The 21,615-nt window shown below is 42.8% G+C and overlaps 1 protein-coding gene across 1 annotated transcript in view; it reads right to left on the minus strand.

The window, feature by feature from the left end:
- Positions 1–6,365: 6,365 nt before the first annotated feature.
- Positions 6,366–21,615, minus strand: part of LOC101875416 (retinal guanylyl cyclase 2) — a 42,976-nt gene continuing 27,726 nt past the window's right edge. The window contains exons 15-18 of the mRNA XM_034072804.1: positions 19,267–19,365; positions 16,958–17,052; positions 16,018–16,103; positions 6,366–6,504 (exon numbers count right to left, since the gene is read on the minus strand). Coding sequence (XP_033928695.1) covers positions 6,366–6,504; positions 16,018–16,103; positions 16,958–17,052; positions 19,267–19,365 — 419 coding nt within the window. The remainder of the gene's footprint in view (positions 6,505–16,017; positions 16,104–16,957; positions 17,053–19,266; positions 19,366–21,615) is intronic.

The following is a 21,615-nucleotide window of genomic DNA, read 5'->3' on the forward strand; positions in this document are numbered from 1 at the left end:
GACTGTTTTCCATTGGAAAACTGCAGAACATTTGCAACTTGGCAAATTCTAACAACAATAGCAAAAAACACTCTTTCGATGCTAATAAATGCCTTCTGTTCAAGAGGGCTGGAATTTCATGGATCATATTGTGGCTTCTTTCATTTGGACATGAGGCCTATGTAGATATAACATATTTCAGCATTGCTCCTTGGCCCTATGTCAACTTTTCCTAGGCTTCAGAATTCCAGCTTTATGAAAATGTCTGTATTTGTTTTCAGTCTGTTGTACAGTTCTTTTAACTGTGCCTCCTGTCTGTACTATGTAGTTTGGCTCCCAGACAGGCTGAGAAGAGATAACGGCAAACATGGGATTTAATCCCTTTGATTGGAATGATTTCAATGTGTCAATCAAATTAGTCAATATAAAACAATAAGGCAATATTGTTTTTCTTGACTTTAAGCAGATATCAAACAGGTCCTGTGCAGGAAAGGAGACTATTGCACCAAGTAGTGACAAGGTGAAGGGTGATTGTCATGGATCAAGACTGATGTGGAGGCAGGAAACAAAGGGGAGTATTGCATGATCAGGACTCACTGTACAACAGCAGTTGTGGGTGGTCCTTGCTGTTCCCCTTCAGCTCTGCTTAGCAGAATTTAGAGGTGCTCAGGGATGTTTGTCAGGGAAGGAAGGAGACACAAGGGATACTGACATCTGCATATATCATTAAGTCAGGCTTGGGGAGGGTGATGAGGAACTCCAGTAAATTAAGAGGAAGGTGATGAATGAAATTTAGTATGAACAGCTCTAAGGTGATGAGCATCAGAGGAGAAATGTGAGGTGCTTCTTACACTGCACAGATATGAGATGGTTTCACCAGCTCAGAGGGCCCTCTCCTGTGGTCACTGCAAGAAGACTGCGGGAGTACCCTGGTGTGAGACTAACACAGAAAGCTTCATCTGCTTTCTTAGCTCCTGGTCCAGGAGCATTATGTGCTGCTGCAGGAGGCTGGAGGAGAAGATTGCAGTGACTCAGGGTCTGGAAACCATCCTGAATGCAATGGCTCTTAGTGCATTTTGGGAGGTCTGGCCTAACTCCATGTGCTAACCCAATCTCTCTTTACATCAAGCTCTTTGTCTTGTACAGCTCTGTCCCCACAAGCTGATCTAGCAATCCTATAGGTCTTCACCAGGCTGTTTGGCCTGCAAGAGCTTTACTTAAGGCTGCCATTTCACTTAGAGTCATTTTGACCATGAAGAGCTGTAGTTCCTCTGCCTTCTCCTGCCTATTCCTTCATTCAGACACAGATGAGGTAGGTGATGAGAGTCACAATAGGACAGTCATGACTGAAGGGGAATGAAAGGATGTGTGGTTACAGCAGTAGGAAATCCTTAGCTCACCTTCACCATGATGCTCATGGATTTGCATCCTGTTCCTATATATGAGTGGGTAAGTGGAGCATGGTAGGGGTCTACCTATGCATATGCCATTGCCAGACCATGTTTATTGTAGAAAGGAAGCAGGTTGACCTGGTATCTCCCACTCATTCAACAAAGGGACAAATCCACTGCTGGTGTGAGGATGGAAGGTTGCAGGGAAGGAAGAGCTCCTGCTGCAGTGACCATGGAGCTGTCCCTGACCTCACCACTGAAGGACACATCTCTACAATGCCAAGGTAAATAACCAGAGCTTTGGGGAAGGCAGACGTGTTGATGTTTGTGCGTGAGGGTGTCAGGACAGAGGTGACATAGTTTTCTGAGTTCAAAGAGGGGTAATGCTGCAGAATACTTGCCCTCAGCCCTATTTCTGCCTTCCTGGGGCTGCAGTCCCAAACCCCAGAGGAACATCTTGGTATTCCAATGAGAAATGTATTTGCATATTGTATTGCTCCCTCCCTGCTTTAGTATCCCCTGTCATGGGAAATGTCCCTAGTCATGGATCCTTGCAGCTATATGGACATCCAACCACAATGTAGCTGCTCTATACCTTTCCTGGCTTCCTCTGCATTTCCTTATACCTGACTTTTGTATGATATTTACCCCCTCTGCCTGACTTTTCTGCCGCTGGCTTGTGTATTTTGAGCCCTGACTCTACATTATTGGGTGGAATATGTGAACAGGGGTCTCGAATCTGCACAGAGAGGACTGAAAAGTAAACTGAGAAGTCAGCTGAAAGCAAATATCCAAACAAGAACAAGACTTTCAGGTGGAGGGATAGGTCTCCGAGGATCTTTATTGGCATTTGGTTTTAATTCACTGTTAAAAATGCTGTATGAAACATGAACTCTATTCAGACAGTGTATATTGTGCATATATACATCTTCTACAGCTCTCAGCGGGTTTGCATGATTACACTGAAATCCACCCTATAACATTGGTGGTAAAACCTCCATCATTCACATGGTAGGTTCTTGCTAATAGTGGTTTCTAGAGTGTGGAAATCCACCAAGTGACTTGCCCACAGTCACCTTGGAAGTCTGCTGTGGAGCTACAAAACTTATATTTGCTGCTTCCAGCCCCTACCTTCTTCATCACAACATCCAAACACTAGTTTTAGGAGTGAAATAAGAAGAGCCTGATGCGGTAATCACAGTTAGCATGGGGAGGTATCTCATGAGTAAACTTAAACCTGTCTAAACAGAACAATGCCAGGGAAATAGGAATATATTTTATGGCTTTCTAACAGCAGAGGTTATCACACTCAGGGATGAGTCCTTGGCCTCTTCCTGTTGAAATTAAGAGGGAAAAAATACCCCTGGCTTCAAAGAGAATGAAGAACTATCTGGGGATTACTGAAGTCGTCAGTGATTAGAACTTTGCTTCTCTCCTTCCCTTTCCCACAGATTTACTATTTTATTTCTTTTCTAAATAAATTCCAGGAATGTTGTTTATTTTAGAAGACTACAGGCTGAAGAAAGAATCCCAAAACTGTGGACAGAAGGGCGGATTGAAATCCTCTTGTTTAAATCATCTTCAGCTGGAAAATTTAGGTTTTGGCTACCCAGCATTTTCTTAACATGGTCTTGTTTTGGACTAATAAAAACACTCAAATATTATTTCTTAGTGGTTGTGTATGAAATAAAAAACAAGGTACCTCAACACTGAAATATATATGTACATATGTGTAGATGTTGAAAAGGAGAATATATGTATAGTGGTACACTCAAGAGGTGTGTTGGTTTTGGTTTTGTTGTTAGAAGTATTTAATATATATATCAGAAATAGAAGGCTGCTGTCCCTCCTGCTCACTGTCATATTACCAACTACATGGATCAATGGGAGGTTTTTCAGGGGGCAAATTGCTTCTCACATGTTGTTTTCTGCTCTTCCTTCTTTCCTGAGGGGGTTAACACGTATAGAGAAGCCATGTGGCAGTTTCCAGGCCCAGGGAATAGGTCAGGGAGTCCAGCACCTCCTCTGGAACCTTTGATGATAGCTATATGGGAGTAAGATTCACCCAATTCTACTTTATCCACTCATGATGTAGGTTTCTTCATCTGAGTTGGTCAGTGCAGCTCCTGATAGAGTTGATAGCAAGTGCTTTCACGGTATGGTTCATCCATCTGAATGCAGATATCCAGGAATGGATTCAGTTTTGGGTTAAGACACCCGAAAAGCGTATCTCATTAAAAATACCTGTCCAGTATTAGATCTTAGGGTCTGCTCTCTGGTATCCAGCTCCACTGCAAAAAGAGTGACTTATTTATCAGCTTTGTTGGATGTTGTATGTACTTTGGTGCATCTCCTAATGGCATTAAGAACCTGTGTTTCAGCAGCTGGATTCTATCACAGATATCTCTAGATATCTCTGCATGCATCAGGCTCCCATTGCTTGAACGAAGACTGTGCTTGCCACATGTAGGCACCCATTAGGAGATTAGCTGGGTCATTAGGCTCCTTGGACTTTTTGACTTGATGTCCATGAGCTGGGAGCTGACAAACTCAGCACACACAGAGGTATCCACATGTAAGAGCCTAAGGAATTCTTCATTATGAGGGCTCTGAGGTGCTGGCACAGGGTGCCCAGAGAAGCTGTGGCTGCCCCATCCCTGGCAGTGCTCAAGGCCAGGTTGGACACAGGGGCTTGGAGCAGCTGCTCCAGTGGAAGGGGTCCCTGCCTATGGCAGGGGGTTGGAGCTGGATGAGCTTCAAGGTCCCTTCTTTCTGCCTGCCATATCTTCCAATTCTCTTCAGCCAAAGCATAAGATCAGGAGATTGAACCCACTCCACTTCATAACAGAACAGCACTGATCCATGTTTTTAACATGGAATATACTAGAAAGTACATTAATTTTGCAGGAATTGTTTGATTTTAAACTCACTTTTGCACAGACCAATCCTAATAATGTCCCTCCCTGAAACTGTATATTGAGATATATTGGTGACACAATTGCCTGGCCCAGGTCTCTTCCACAGGGCGTTATTCCTGAATGAATCTGTGAGCAGACAGTGAGCACAGTGCAGAAGGTGAAAGCTTTCCTAAGTCCTGTCTGACAGCCCAAGTGTCATAGAACAAGTATATCTTTTAAGGGCCAACTTCTCCCACCTGGAATATCAACTCTCATCATTAAATAGACAAAAGTTTCTTTCACAAAACCAAGTGCACCAGAGTCAAATCTCATGATTAAAGACCATAGATAAATTTCCCTTCTATTTCTACTTTTCAGTGGCTTATACCCCAAACAGCTCTTCCTTTGACAGCACAACGTGTTTTGTACTTGCTACGGTGAATTAGTGTGAAAATAGTATGTGGATTCTGGCTTGCCTCATTTCATGAAGATATCTGCAACACAAGCAGGCTTGGCAAGTGGTTGTTGGCTCTTAGTCATCATCTGAATGATAACAAATCACTGTATAAGGAAGAAATTCTTTACTGTTAGGGTGGTGAGACGCTGTAATGGGTTGCCCAGGGAAGTTGTGAATGCTCCATCCCTGGCAGTGTTCAAGGTCAGGTTGGACAGAGCTTTGGGTGCCATGGTTTAGTGTGAGGTGTCCCTGGCCATGGTAGGGGGTTGGAACTGGATGATCTTGAGGTCATTTCCAACCCTAAGTATTCTATGATTCTATGATGAGAGGAGTTCAAACTGAGTTTGAGAAAGGTCTCCGTGTTTTCATTGAGCACATTCTGGTGGTGATATTGACTAAACTTGCCATATCTGCTTTCCCCTTCGACCTTGCATAAGATAGAAGAGCAATTCCCAGAAGTTTGTTAGAAGCCAGATGTTGAACAGGAGTAAAACACCTGGAAGAAGAAGTGGCCAACAACAAAAGGATTCAGCCCTGATGAAGTGTGCTGTGTAAAGCCAAGTGCTGTCCCTTTGCAGAAGGGTATTTCTATCCACTGGGATGCTTACTTTGAAGACAAGTGCCTTTGAGACCTTTTGGAGACTGGGGAGGACGAAGAGTGATGTGGTTTAGGCTTTGCACTGCCTAACTGATGTACTTTGTGTTCCCTCAGCCCCACTTTTGCAGGAAAGAAAATTCATCTCCTATTAGTATTACTCAGCTAAATGAACTGCAGAATGTCATTCTCTGCATCTCAGTTTTCCAATATCCCAGTGTTCCATTTTCATCCTTCTTCGGGATGAAAAGCATGAAATGTTTTAGTTATGCTCCATGTGTGTGTAAAGCAAAACAAAATGTTCTTCCAGTTTAGATCTGGAATTGCGAAGATGACATATTTTGACATTTTGAGCAGAATCATTTTGGCATTTGGAAACAAATATTGATTCATACCAAACTGCCTCATTTCCAAACTGTCATTTCAGCTTGAAAATGGCATTAAAATGACATTTGCAGCTGAAATGTCAATTGAAAAGAAAATGTTTCAGCTTAAATTGACATACAGGAACAAAACATTTTGATTCAAAATTTCCCCTTATGGCAGAGTAAAAAGTATTTTTTTGCCATTGTCAAAACCATTTTCTCCTGAATGGCATTGATTTTCATGAAACCAGTTTCCTACAACAGCAGCAACAACCTATTGAATGCAGAACAGTTAAACCCCTTTAACACTTGGCATTGAAATCAGGCCAAAATGCAGCTGGACACTTTTGTGTTGCCATGCAGACCTAGCTAAAGTATTCTTTGAGCTCATCCTTGTATCAGATGCTGATGAAGAGCTGGCACTGCCATCACCATCGCTTTCCTCCCCAATGGACCCCTGCTGAAAATGCACACATGCAGCCCTGTGTGGTGCTCAGTTTCACAAGAGATGATGGTCAGGATCCATCTGCTTGCTGAGGTTCAACCTCTACAAGAGCTAAAAGGCTTCATTGATTGTACTGCTTTTGGCTGGAAGGGAATTAAACGGAGGGTGTGAGCCCTTCTGCTGGGTTGGCTTCAAGGTGTCCATCCTGACTTCATTAGTTCTTTGCTGTGCTCTTCTCAGATGTCTTCCTCTTCACTACTCATTTTGTCCTCCTCTATGCTCCCCATCTCTTTAAGTGTTGCTTTCACCAGTGTCATCTTTGTGATCCTCAGGACAGTTTTGAGTTTCCTGGCCAGTACATCTGGCCACTTGCGGCTGTAGAAGAGAGAAGAGAGGAGGAGTTACCAGCCCTGCTCACTAAGGAATCACCTTTCATTCTGCATCATTTTGTGCCAGACAAAGCAGAAACATTACATGTTCTCAAAGCCACCCAGAGGCATTGGGCAAGTAGGGGTGGTGGTAAAGAGCTGTAGAGCTGTGGTCCCAGTAGGCCATACAGCTGCTGGAGCTAATTGTTGTATAGGTTAATGGGATACATAGAGGTTTCATCCTCATTCAGTTTAGCAATGTTAGTTATATCTACATAAAAACAACCATAGGGCTTCAGCTGCTCCTGAAAAACATTCCTAAACTGTGCATCAGAAGTCTCATAAAGCCCCTAGCTGGTAATAAAAGAGATTCCTTTTTATTATTTATAATAATTTCTTATTTATTAGTATTGTTATTTATTATTTATTATTATCTGTTATTATTCACTATTATTTATTCAACCAGCTGGGCTTTTCTGGGTTTGAGGCTATTCAATGCCACCAATGAGAAATATGAGGGTCCAGCTGCTAGGACAACCCCATGATCTCACCAAGCCCAAGACAGGATGTGCAGAGAGAGCTGACATTCATCTCAGATCCAGGTGTGGTTTTGCTGCCACTGCTCCTGACAGAATGAGCTCTGCTGAGAACCAGGACTTAAGAGCTGGGCTAATTCAGAGACTACATCTATATCCACGTTAGTAAACTGATGTGATGGAGCTGAAGGATATCATTTGCTTTGATGCTTCAAGTGTCCATGATGCCCAGGTTCTACCATCTGTCAGTGTTCATAGATTTATTATGACATAATGGGGTTTCAGACACAAAACGAACATCAAGGATTTGTAAAAGGCCAGAAGCTGAGTGAATGGCAGAGTTTTAGGGAGGTCTGAACTCTGCAGCTGTCCTGTCTACAAAGCATCATATGAAATCAAACTTACTGTGTATAATAGGAGAACTTATTACTGTTGTAAACCAAAATAAAGAACCAAATGCTAACCCATACCACTATTATAGTTATATTAAAAACAAATAGTTGAGAAATTGTTGTGTATACATATATATGAGTTTAAACTGCACTCATCATTGCTGTGTACAATGAACAAACAATTACTATAGAACAAAGTCTGTAGACGACACCAAGTTGGAGTGTTGGTCTGCTTAAGGATGCAAGGCTTTTCAGAGGGATCTGGACAGGCTGGGTCAGTGGGACAAGCCAATTGTATGAGGTTCAACAGGGCTCAGTTCTGGGCCCTGCACTTGGGTTATAACAACCCCATGCAATGTTCCAGGCTTTTGGAAGAGTGACTGGAATCTGCTCATGGGAAAGGAGCTGGAGGTGCTGACTGATGGAGCTGAACATGAGCAGCTCGTGCCCAGGCAGCCCCCAGCATCCTGGCCTGGATCAGCACCAGTGCGGCAGCAGGGCCAGGGCACTGGGGAGGCTGCACCTGGAATCCTGTGCTCAGCTCTGGGCCCCTCACTGCAAGAGAGACCTTGAGGGGCTGGAGTGGGGCCAGAGAAGGGAATGGAGCTGGTGCAGGGCCTGGAGCACAAGGGTGATGGGGAAGGGCTGAGGGAGCTGGGGGGTTCAGATGGAGAAGAGAAGGCTCAGGGGGGACCTGATGGCTCCCTCCAAGTGCCTGCAGGAGGATGGAGCCAGGAGGGGCTGGGCTCTGCTCCCAAGGAACAAGGGATGGGACAAGAGGAACCGGCCTCAAGCTGCACCAGGGCAGCTTTAGATGGAGCTGAGGAACAATTCCTGCCCCACAGGGTGCTCAGGCATTGGAACAGGCAAGGCAAAAAGCAGGAAAAGGATCTAAAGGCAAATTGCTGAATCTTTAGAAATCACCTAAATGTATCAACCCAATGTGATTTAGGATTCAATGGAGGACCCACCCTGAACATTCTTTCATTGAACTTTATAAGAAAGAGCTGATGCCCTTGTCAACAGTTATCCTAAATAGACCATAAGGAAACAAGGAAAATAAGTAAATAATTTGGTTTTGGTTTGGGGGTTTTGTTTGGTTGGTTGTATTTTAGACCTTTCTGGTGTTGGACAAAGATGTCTCTTCCAGTGTGTTGCTGGGAGGTGTCCCTGCATACCAAGAGAGAAGTAGTTGATACAGAGTGGAAGAAAGGAGGAAGAAAAGAAAGGTATAATGGGAAGAAAAAGCAGTGGAAATGAGTGTTTGGTCTCTGCACTTGTGGTTTTAATTTTTGGGGAGATGATGCAGGCAAAATCATCTGAGAGCATCCTTGCAGTGGGGGTGAAGGAGTTTCTGTGGGGGTTTCACCTTTAAGGGCAGAGAGGATCTTAATCAAAACCCCTGTCCTGAATGACTGCTCATCAGTCACACCTTGCTAGTCTATGGCTTGCCCAGCAAGATGCAATGATTTGGGTGTTTGTTTCACAAAGAAGAAAGAACCTGGAGGGATCTCTTGTCATTGAGCTGAGTTCATGGGATAAGAAGCCAGAATAAAGGGAGAGGCAAAGCCTTGATAAGAGAAATAAGAGAAAATAACATTAAAATCTGAGCCTCAGGACTTTAAAGTGATCCCAGACTGGTTCTGTCCATGCAGGACACACAACCTGTATGCTGATACATCTAAAGTCAGCAAAGAGCAATACAGGTGATGCTAAGATCTATACATCCTGGATCCCTCCATAGACACAGCAGCTACCAACCACACTGGGGTGAAATCTCATCCCTTTGAACTCCACAATGAGCTCCAACTGACTACATGGGATCTGTGCCTCATCTCCAAAGTGAGATCACAAGGGATCATTAATATCTCTATGGGAGAGTTCTTTGCTGGATCTTGAAGGAAAGAAAGAAACCCCTTTATCCAGATTGGAAGCACTATAAGATTCTGGGGGTGAGATTCAGGCGCCTGAGGATGCTGTCTACCAGTGTTTGAGATGCTGTGGTTTATCCTATGTGATCTTCATCTGCCAGCCTTGTACTAGTGTTTCTGGTGCTTCAGGCTGAATCCCAGTTGGATGAGTGGTTTAGCAGGTCCATGCTACAGTCATAGATCCTACTGCATGACAGAGTATAAGGCTCACTAGTGGTATAGCCAGGAGTAACTTGAGGTGCACTATGGTGATCCTCATGCTTTGCTGCATGTTTTCATCCAGATCCATTCAGAACCATCATTTCTATTCCAAACCATGTCCACCAAGGATAACAGAGTCCACAGTCATTCACTGAAGGTTAAAGGATTCATTTTCTAAGTATGAGAAGCAGGCTTTCCTCTAGAGTCCAGGCCAGGTGAATACTCCAAAACATATAAATACTCAAAGATGGGTATCCCTATCTTACTATAGACAGCAAGGACCCTGTGAGACTGTTAACAGTTCACAGTCTTAGAGTAATGGGACTGTAAACTGGGTGAATGGACTATATATCACTACATCTGAGCTCCTTGTATAGTGGTTTTTTTATTGCTACCAAGGAAAACAAGGTTATTGATGGCATATTCCCTTTTATTATGAAATGTCTAAGATAGATTAGCTGGAAACACCACTAAACCACCAAGCAGGCATATGGGAATAAGTGGTTGTTGAGGACATAATTGCCTCCATTGGAAGCTTCATGCACACAAGAAGAATTGAACAAGGAGTGTTGAAAAGCTCCAGGTATAAAATGCCTTATTGATTTTTCTGCTATTTCCCCATGAATCGAGCCAAGTGGGCTAATGAGGACCTTCTGCTCTCCATAATGTACTGCTAACCAGCTTTGCTTCAGTGCAAAAGTCTATGCTATGTGTGTGGGTGATATACATCCTACATATTTTCTGTATGTGCATTCTTTGTCAAGCAGGGCTAACCCAACTGAGAGATCCTCTTTGTCTCTGGCCTTGGAGGAGCTCCTTGAAGGAGATCTTAGGTGTAGATCTCAGGGTGTTCTTCTGTGCCTTGGAGCTTACGTTTAACACTGAGTGCTCACATATGGTAATGCTTATGCAGGTCTCTGCACAGTGTGTCCCATATTTAAATCTTTTTATAAAAAATAAGGAATTTCTGCCCAGTTTCTAGAACAGGGAGAGCCTCAGACAAATATTTAAGGATCTCTTAAGGGAGATAAAACAGCCTAGTAACACCCCCTGAATCTTTAACAGTTGTGGCTGGGAAAGAGGAACACAGCCAAACGTTCTCTGCTGGGTTTTATCCTTGTGAGAAAACAGGATGGAGCTTTAGAGTAATCTATCAGCTGGATATGGTGTATCTTAGGGGAATGTAACCAGCCTGTATCTCAGCACTCTGGGCTTTCAACCACCTCTGCCTACATCTAAGAAGGTGGAAGCTGAGTAGAAGTTGGTTCAGAGATGTAGAGCAGAAACATTAATGCTCCTTTCAGAAATATTATGTAAAAGCCCCCAGCCATAGAGCACTTTGATGGGACATCAGACCCTCTCTATGCATCTGTGCATCTGCTTGTTTATATTCCAGCCTTGTTCTGGTAACACCTATTAGATCAGGTACCCTATCTCATGCTGTTATACTCCATGTAACTTCTGAATTCCAACCAAATCATCCTAAATCCACATTTATTTCTTGTACCACAGGAACCAGAGTGATGAATAACAGAGCTGCATCTTGTTTCATGTCATGAGATACGGAATTACACTAGGCAGGGGATAGGCATTGCAAGAAAGCAGCAACAGACAATTTGGATTCTTTCAGGCTTTATCTCTGTGTTTACCATGGACTAGGCTCATCCTGGTACAGTGCACATAGACATCCAGTGGATTGATAATACACTGCAGGTGAACACAGTAAGACTGTATGTCTTTCAGGAATGAATGTGGTAATAGGTCATAAATTTGATAGGAGATCACCCAATAAGGTTACTATTATCTTTAGGCAGCTTTGCTGCTGTTCTGAGCATCTTTCCAAGGAGACACTTTAAAAGAATAATACATATTTTTGGCCAAATAAATAGAAAAATAAAGCATGACACTAAAACCAGCAAAATGCAGACAAACAACACATAAGCAGGCTCTAAATAGCAGCGCTACATTGGGACTGTCCTACAGCTACTACCTCAGATCTAGGCCCTTTTGCCAATGAGTTTTGCAGCTTTCCTCCTTTTGAACTCTGCAATTTCTTCCAAGGGTAAGCCATGGGCTTTAGACCTGCAGTGAACATGTAGGCCATTAGAGAAAGAACCAGTTCAGTTTCATCTGCAATAAAGAACAGACTGTAACGGAGACTGATTGAAAGGGAAGTGTCTTCTGGTGTGAAAAAGGAAAACAAGTATTGGGTCTGGTTCTGATTTTTATTTATTCCCCTCCCGTTTCACTTCATCTTGATTTATAGCAAAGGGTGAGATGAGCTAATTTAATTTCTATTGTCCCAAAGTGAAGTGCCTGCTCTGAGACAAGCATCTTTTGCAATCTGTATAGCCAGGCGCATCCAGAGGGCTCATCTTAGACACTTCTCCCAGGATGAGATGGATGACTTTGTTGATTGAGGAGCACAAACTACATATCTATCATGGATGTGTCCAGAATCCATTAGACAAGATTATTTTGTTATTCCTCTGATCCTCTCCCTCATTCATCAAAGGGAATAACAGAACAAAACTGCTGTGAAGATCTTGCCTTCGGTTAGTTCAGCTCCCACCTCTGTGCCTCTTGGTCTTCCAGGGGTGTTGCTTTCAGAAGCTCTCAGCTCTCAAAGCTATGGGCACATTTCCAAATGGAAATCCTATTTAACTGTCCTTAGGGACAGGCAGTTTTCGCTGAAAGCTTAGCACAGATTTAACAGCCTTGCCCTAGGGAGATCAGAATCAACTTTCAGCTCTTTTGCCAACTCTGTCCTGCATATGGAAGCATCTCACCAAGCTGTCCTTCCACACCTTACTTAATCCTCAGCAATGGGAATACCTTTCCTTTCTATAGAAACATTGCTCCCTGCTTATAAACCTTCCTGTGAGTGCTGGAGCCTTTAGGGATAGGTCCTAAAGACAGGGAAGCCGTGAGGCTATAATCCTGATGGGCTGAAGGAGGAATAGATTCCACAGGGAATCTACAGCTCAGGTGGGGTTCATCTCCCTGAAATTTAGATACCTGCAGCAGAGATGTCTCCATCTGAGCCAAATTCCTTGGGCACTCTTCTGAGCCAGTGGAAGGAAGCAGGCACTGCTGGGCTGTAGATGGGGCCTATCCCAATGTAGATGTCCTTTGTGGGGCAGAAGAACTGCACCTAGATGTGCCTGCTTCTCTGCACTGACTCTGATGTGTAAATGAGCAGCTCATATGGAGGTGTCGATGCTATCTTTTAATAGGATTAAATCCAAGGAGTTGGAGAGGGAAGAGGAATGTTTTTTCTCATCCCTCTTTATGCAAGCAGCAGCAAAATTCAGCCACAAATGGGTAACCATGAAAGTCTTGTTTTTTGAGTGCACCCAGCAGGACTTCATCTAAAAGGGAGTGGAGGAAATTGCTGCCTATTTTCGCACAATAATGCAGCAGGTTTGACCTGATGGTGGCTTGAGGTTTATTATAAGACAATCAATCAGATGTGTTCTCTCAGCAGCTTCAGAAATATCAGCAGGGGTTATTATCACAGGGCCATGAGTATTAACCCAATCACATAATGAAATACTTCATGTTTTCAAGTTTGCTGAAGTTTGGCTTCTGCATATAAACTCACTTTTGTAAGGTCAAGGACAGCTCCCCATGTCTAGGGTGCTAAGACTACGGCAAGCACAATAGGATAATGAAGCTTGATTTATCCTTCTATGAACAGCTCTATGAGCTACTTAATCATAGACCAGCTCATGACTGCCTATCAGAGCTGGAAAATTGCCTTCACATGCCAAGAAATCCTCCTGCTAAGCGCTGTGTTTGCAGCTTTGATTGGCTGATGGGTTTTAGGTCATGGGAAATAATAAGAAGCTAGCACTGTTTTCTAATGTTACCTGCTGTCTTTGCCATAAAACACTGCATTGAAGGCCTGAAAAACTAAGTATTTCAAGGGCTATGACTGGAACTGGATGATCTTAAGGTCCTTTCCAACCCTAACTATTCTATGATTCTATGGTCATGGCAGTATGGAGCATTAACAGAAAGTTAATGAAAGTAAGCTCATCAAGTTGTCCATATGAGATAACTCATAACAGATACAGATATTTTTATTAAGATTAAATCCTTATTAGATTAAATTTTCCTTAGGGCACCTTTGACCCCTTTCTCCACACAGCATACCCACCCATAGTATCTGACCCTTAAATCCATGGCCAATAGGTTTGTTTCTCCAGTACAGCCAGGAGGCCAAGCACTATTTATTAACCTTCTCTTATTAAGCATCACCTCTCAGCAAGACCACCACAACTGCCCATGTTTAGGCCACTCAAGTCACAAAATAAAGCATGACAAAAAAGCAAACCCTCATAGACCTCATGTAAAGGAAAGACCTAAATAGAAGATGAGTTGCTTCAGGACAGGATGAAAAGATGAGTAGAAGAGGAATTTATTTAGTACCTCCTTCTTCATCTCAAGAGCTTATAGATGTGGAAATTCCTATAGAAGTATGAAGCAGTGACTTGAATCTACCACACTGGCCCATATGAAACAACCTTCAGCCTCTCATAATCTGGCACAAAACTGAACTATCAAGATAAGGCTGGAAAAACAGTACATAATGTTTGATATCTACCCGATAATAGCACAGCATATGCATGAGGCAATTCCCAAATATTTGCTTTGCTTGAACATCCAGTTAGTTCTCTCTGCCTTTTGACATATGACTTCCATGCAGTAGCTTTCATTTTGGCCCTTCATTAGGTTTCAGTTTCATGTTTCCCTCTGATTACTTTCACATTTGTTCAACTGCTGTATGATGAGCTATGGGAACAGCAATACTGCAAAAGAACAGTGAAGATCAGGGCCTTGGGATAAGAGCAGACACCTCCCTCTCTGCAGTGTTACTGGTGGGTTCTTTTGAGGTTACACAAGGATGCTTAAGATTCCCTGATCCTGGGTACATAGGAAAACTCTTTTCCTCCTCTTATTGTCCATGTGGACCTGATGTATTGTCTGTCATTTACAATCCATGCTTAGAAACAGCTCTGATATAGCTCTGCATAGATCTGATTTTGGCACAAGTATCCAGAGGATAGGATCTTTGAGGATTATTGAAAGAACCTCAGCAGTCAGCAGAGGCCTAATACATGACTTTTAGATGGTAAAATCAGCATGAGAAAAGCCTGCTCTCAGGGTAGAAGTCTGGGTGCTTCCTTGGCTGCATGGTGAGGCAATCCACCTTGGTAATCTGGCAAAACTCCTCCCAGTTTCATATTCACCATGAATAATGCATCTGTGATCTCAACACACATTACTCAATAGCTCATTTCCATCAAGGCCTCCAGGCTTAAGAAATACTGTGCCTCAAAATTATCTTGCAGTAACCTTCTATCTTCCAGTCTGATTGACACCCAAATAGCTTTAAAGTTATGGCCCCAAATACTGCTAATTCCATTCTACTCCAGGAAAGCTCTGGGAGGGCTCTGAGCACATGGACTGCCCTGTATTCAACTGCCCAAGTAGTTAACCATGATCTGCAAAGGAAGATTAAAACCATTTCCATTTTACTAAGAAGAAATGAGGCAAAACATAGAACAAGATTGCTAAGGGAAAGTCAAAGTGAAAACAGAGCCTGTTTGCTGTCAGACATCTGTCTCTGAGCTAGTCTTTACAGTCAACAAAACTGGCATCTTGTCAGGATAATTCATCTTAGGATACAGATGTCTAAGCAAGCAAGTCAAATCAGACCCCTGCACATATATTTCTCTTTGTTGACTACAAAGGGAGTCAAGGTTGAGTAGCTTTAATATGGATGACCACACTGTTCCTGTCAAACAAATCTCACTCCTGCTTTTTATGGCCTGACCACAACATCCTTTCCAGGCATACAGAATGTGAGTATTCCGTTTGCAAAGCCAAGCACTGCAAAGCTACTGAATGGCTTAATGAATTTCAAGTGCTCAGTCTTTGCTTACCACCACTGGTATGGAAACGACATTTTTGTGTCTTTAGTTGCCTAATGGTGATGTATTTTTGCAACACAAAGTGTACTTATTGTTCTGTTCAAATGAACAATGTTAGAGGGAAGAAATGTGTTTATATAGTGAATGAGGTTGGTGTTTTCTGCAGGAGAAAACGCCTTTAGATGGAAGAAGAGAAAAATCTGAGTGTCACCTATATACAGATGACACCAGAGACCTGAAAGTGTCCCTGCTTGTACATCCCCTATACTCATGCAGAGCAGGAAGGGGATTCAGGGCAATATAGGAGGGAGGCAGCAAGTTTCCATGCTACTTCTTGGGAACTGTGATTAAGGAGAGGAACTGAAGAAAACACACTTCTGAGTGTATTACGCCTGAAAATGTAAGTTATCTAAAGAAAATGATGTAGACTCTGCAAACAGGTAACTTTGAAAGACAAATATTCAGCCTGTGAACTCCAACCTTTTAATGAATGTATTGAACGGTGAGGAAGTCACACTTACCCTGGCTTCATTTCAGGAGGTTTAGGCAGGGGCTTCAGAAAGCCTTTTTTCCCAACTAACCAATATGTGTCTTCTACTCCTTTGCCCTAAAATGAAAACAAAAATCCAGATAAAGAGCAGCTTTCTGACCACCCTCTGCTCAATACATAACCACCTCATTGGGCTTCGTATACATCCAGAGACAGAGCATGTCTGGAAACCTTGGGTTCTCCCTCATAATGGCTGAGATGATTCGAATTTCACTGTCCTAAAAGAGGCTCAAACTATCATAAAATCCCTCAATTAATGATGTTTGTTCTACCAAATAAGATGGTTATGGATGAAAGGCATCTGATGAACTACAAACTCTGATATCAATGATCCTTGAAGGGAGAAGTGGAGGAAAACAGACACTTCTTGAGTGACATTCACCTTCACATAAACTGGACCCTAAAAGTCAGGTTAATAATTTCCTAAAGTGCCAATTCATCTCCACTATGTAAAGGTTTCTTTCCATTGACTAAACTAGGAAACTACCTGTTATCTCCATTTGCAGACATATGCAATCAGTTGAGATGATTTCACTCATCATGAAAGATCATTGTGGAACCTGAGGTCATATTCAGCCCTCCTACTCTAAGTGTTTAAGGCAAAGATCCTACTGCTATTGGCTATGTAAGGGGAGAAGTGATATTTTGTTTCGACACTGAAAAGTAGCAGCTTCTATCAAAGGTGGGTTAAATAGAGTCCTAAATAAATAGATCCAGCATATGCAGCTGATTCCTCGATCCCACAGTCTTTCAATAATTACCTTATGTATTGAAACAACGGATGGGGACAACTTGGGAAGGATCCAAAGGTAGATTGCTGTTTGAAGGCCAAACAAGAGCACAACAGGCAAATTCCTCAAGCCAGAAGATTCCCATGTGTGAAGTATTTCACACAGCCCTGGCCTTCTTACCTTGAGCTCTGTTTTTCCCCTAGGAACAATTTCATAGCCTTCATTCAGACTCCGAAGCGTATCCACTGTACTTTGGCTGACATGAATTCTGTAAGCTGGGAATGGAAAGCAAAACAGCTGGATCACTATACTGCACTCACATGCAAAGTGTAGAAGTCCAGCTCCTAGTAAAGATGGCAAGTGGTTTCTCATCAACATTATCAGCTGGAATCAAGAATGCTGTTTTTATCTACTGCCATAGAGTAACTAGAGAGTAGGGAAGAAGAGAAAGATAACCAGCTATTCTGATCCAGACATCCAACGTCATTTGAAAGTGATTTGAAGAGATGGAGGTCACAAGAGGACATAACAAAAATGTGGATGTTCATCTAAAGCCATCTTGGTTTTTCAGTAACTGGTTCCACCCATAAGCTGCCATTAACAGTCTATGAACAAAGAGGGTAAAATTCCCATCTCCCCCAGTTTGTTTCACAACCATTGCTGGAACTCACTGGAATTTGTTGGTTTTCTGCTGATGTGGACAAACTAAGGGATGTTTCTAAACATTTTGCCACAAAATAGTTTTATTTATGGTTGTTTTCTTTGAACTTCTATTTCAAATGCATCAATGACATTCCCTTCCCCCTTGAAGGATGGGAGGTGAACCAAATTATTCAGAGGAAGACCAGACAGCTCTGAGTTACATTTCTGGGACACCAACCTACAGTCCTCCTATTACTGTGTATCTATATACATGACTTTCTATATGCACTTCTATCAATGTATAAAGGTGCTTTTGTATTTGCAGTGCTCCTGCTGTCTCCAGTCTCAGTGGGACTTCAAGGGTCTAAACCTCAGGGTTCTTCATGTATAGAACCATAGAATCATAGAATAGTTAGGGTTGGAAAGGACCTTAAGATCACCCAGTTCCAACCCCCCTGCCATGGGCACAGACACCTCACACTAAAAACGTGTATGTGTCTTGCCATTAGAAATCTGCTTTCAAAGTATTTCCTCTTTTCCATTGCCTTCCAAATGCAGTGCATGCTTCTTAAAATGAGCCAGCCATAATCACAAAAAAGGCAATTTTCCTTAATTAATGATTAGCCTGATTATTAGTCTTTATTAGTCTAATCAAAATCACCAGAGCCAGAAATGTGGCTATTGTATGGAAGAGTGGAAAAGTTCCAATGTGGCACATATGCTGCAATGTGTTTCTAACCTGGCAAGACCTCAAGATATTAATACTGAGTATCCCAGGCTTTGTGTAGCTTGAAAACCAGACACAATGGGTAATTTCTTAGAGCTGTTGAAAATACCAGAGATCAAGGATGAAAATGTATGAGACGTTGCCTTTGGAAGCCAACTTGTACCAATAGCTTGAACATCAAAAGGGAATTCAGAACACATTCAGGGCTCTGGCACTGCTGTCACTAGCTGTCCAATGTACCATCCACAGTTCAACCACTGTGGTTTGCATATCCATTAGCCAAGGATAGCAAAGCAACAAACAGTAGATCTGTGTACACATATGACTGAAAAACAGGTAAATGCTCCTTCCCCACCAGCTTTTTTTATATGTCTACAAGTCTCCAGCCATGGGACAATAAGAACTGGCTGGGAGATGGTAGTGTCTTATCTGCTGCAACTATTGGCTCTGTGCATGTAAGACTTGTTTTTACAACTGGAAGCCTCAGTAAAACAAAGGTAAGACCTTCAGGGGAAAGTAGTCTGAACATCAACCCATCAAGAAAGACATCAAGAAAAACCAAAGAGGAAGGAAAGCTTAAGGATTTTGTTAGGACCTTCCGACACTTGTTCATGGAATTGTTATCATTGATTGTGAAAGCTATCACAAGTGATGTCTTTCATGTTGTAGGACCTGGTTGCATGTGATCTGCTTTCCTCCCCCTCCAGCACAATGGAAGCAGTGCCCACATGTGCTTCAACCCTTGCCTTGTCCTAACCATGACAGGCAAGTGCCTCATTTTACTGCGCAAGAACAGCTCTGAATTAAGGGTTTTCAGCACTGAAAGCAAGACCCAACCCATGTAGGAGAAATCTAGGGCAATATCCATGTTGATTTTGGTTGATGGGATCCAAATCAGAGGACTGTACCTGGAAGGCAGGGTCTTCAATGCAGACCCACAATGTCAAAGATGATGCCTTCCTTTCAGGCTGCTTTGAATCTTGTTGTTTCACTTACCACTTCCTCAACAGCTGATTCAGTTGTGATGCTTATAACCAAATAATGCTCTCTATAACATCTCTTCATCCCTCTTGAGAAGTTCCTTTAACCACCCACCCCAGGGGCTGTCCCAGATACTCACGCAGGCCCGTGGACTCCATTCGTGATGCAGTGTTCACTGTGTCTCCAAAGAGGCAATACCGTGGCATGGTGAGCCCCACCACGCCTGCCACACAAGGCCCTGAAAGACATGTGTCATCTCTATAACCCAGATGGTACTGCATGAATCAAGGGATGCATCAACAAACACATCTCATCCTCCCCTCTGATATTCAAAACCCACTTAGGAATATAGGAGAACGAGTGTTAAAGATCTCATTGGCCTTGGTGCTTGCTAGAGATGAATAGAAATTAAGCATTTCTATCTATTGCACAGTGGTGTTTTATGCTTGAGAAAGGTCTTGTGTGGTAGGACCTCAGTTCACCGTCATCTAGGAGAAATTTGTTCAGAATTCATAGAAGCCCAAGAACTGTCACAATCTCATTTTAAAAAGACCTCATTTTCCATCCAAGAAAACTAAAGTTCAGATCTTATGACATGCCCTGTATCCCAATGAAACAGGATTGATAATCAGCCTTGGAAGTCCAGAGATGCTGGCAGCATGCTGGACCACCCTGTGACCCCTCCTTGGAAAGAAGGCATATTAGCTTGTCTGTCTAGCCAAAAACTTGATTTTCCCTGTTTCTCATTCCATAGACAAGATCCACTCCCTTTCAAAGTAGCTCCCAAAGAACTGGTGCCAAGTTCTTGGGGAGAGGTATGTGTGCAGGATTTACATGAACATAAAACATACATGGAGATAATATGTGACAGCCAAACAGCACAGGCAATTGTCATCTGGGGCACTGGCCTTAGCTGATGTTTGGACTGTGGATGAGATGAGGATGAGATGCTAAATTTCATCACCCACAATTAGAGATATCAGGATTGCAAAAGGAATGCAAAAGAGAAAAAGATAAAAAGTGAGTGCTCTCAGCAATATAAAGGAGGCTGCCTGCAGAGAAAAGGCTATGCCTTCCATTGGATGTATTTATGCCATATATCTCTTTAGGCTCTGCCTGCTTTTTCAGTGTCATAATCCTTCTGGATTAAGATCTGGCAAAGCTGACAACAAGGAAAACTTTTCCCATGCAAGCTTACAAGAGATGTGAACGTAGTACAACATCAACAGTATCTGAAATGATGGTATAGATAAGGTTTTTAAATGAAAAAAGATGTAGGTCAAAATGTTGGTTTTAAAATAGTAATAATATTGTTAATAACAATAATACTAACAACAGCCTAATTTAGAAGTGATCATGGAATCATAGAATGGTTTGGGTTGGAAAGCACCTCAAGATCATTCAGTTCCAACCCCTTGCCATGGGCAGGGACACCTCCCACTAAACCATGGCACCCGAGGCTCTGTCCAACCTGGCCTTGAACACTGCCAGGGATGGAGCATTCACAACCTCCCTGGGCAACCCATTCCAGTGCCTCAGCACCCTCACAGTAAAGAATTTCTTCCTTATAACCAATCTAAACCTCTGCTGTTTAAGTTTCAACACATTACCCCTTGTCCTGTCACTGCAGTCACTAATGAATAGTCCCTCACCAGCATCCCTGTAGGCCCCCTTCAAATACTGGAAGGCTGCTCTGAGGTCTCTATGCAGCTTCTCTTCTCCAGGCTGAACAGCCCCAACAAAGCTTCTTCTGTAATAGGTGTTGCAAACACACAAAGAAGTGGTTCTTGTCAAAAAACCAGCCCTCAACGAGGAGGATTTAATTTCAGTTAAGAAGCACAAATACAGGCAGCTGAGCTCCTACGTAGTCATAGAATTACAGAATGGTTTGTATTGGAAGGGACATTACAGCTCATCCAGTTCCAGCCCCCTGCCACGGGCAGGGACACCTTCCACTAGAGCAGCTTGCTCCAGCCCTCACAGCGTCTCCGTGGCCTCCTCTAGACTTGCTCCAGCAGGTTGTGGATGGTGTGGAAACAGCTGAGTCAATTGTGTTTTTAGTTTGGGAGCCCCAGCCAACAGTTGGTGGAGGCCAAGTCAATGCAATCAACTGAGCCATGAGACCCTTTCCACTCCTGCATCTGAAGAGCTCTCCAGGGTCCACTTCAATGTCTACCAGATCTCCATCAACCACAAAATGAATTCATTCTCCCTAACCCTCCTGGAAACACCTCCATTGGGGTGCCTGAGTTTAGGTTTCCTATTTAGTCAATACAATCATCCAGTCATTGAATCACAGAATGATTTGGGTTGAAAAGAACCTCAAGATCATCGAGTTCCAACCCCTCTGCCATAGGCAGAAATCATACCTGCAAAACTGATGGCAAGATTCTTTGAGTGAGATACAATCATTCTAGAGTACAGCTTTTAAGCCTGTCCTTCTGCTGCACAAAGTTATTAGTCCAAAAGCAACCTTGCAGTGTAAGCA

Source organism: Melopsittacus undulatus, chromosome 2 (assembly GCF_012275295.1).
Source record: "Melopsittacus undulatus isolate bMelUnd1 chromosome 2, bMelUnd1.mat.Z, whole genome shotgun sequence".
Lineage (NCBI taxonomy): Eukaryota > Metazoa > Chordata > Aves > Psittaciformes > Psittaculidae > Melopsittacus > Melopsittacus undulatus.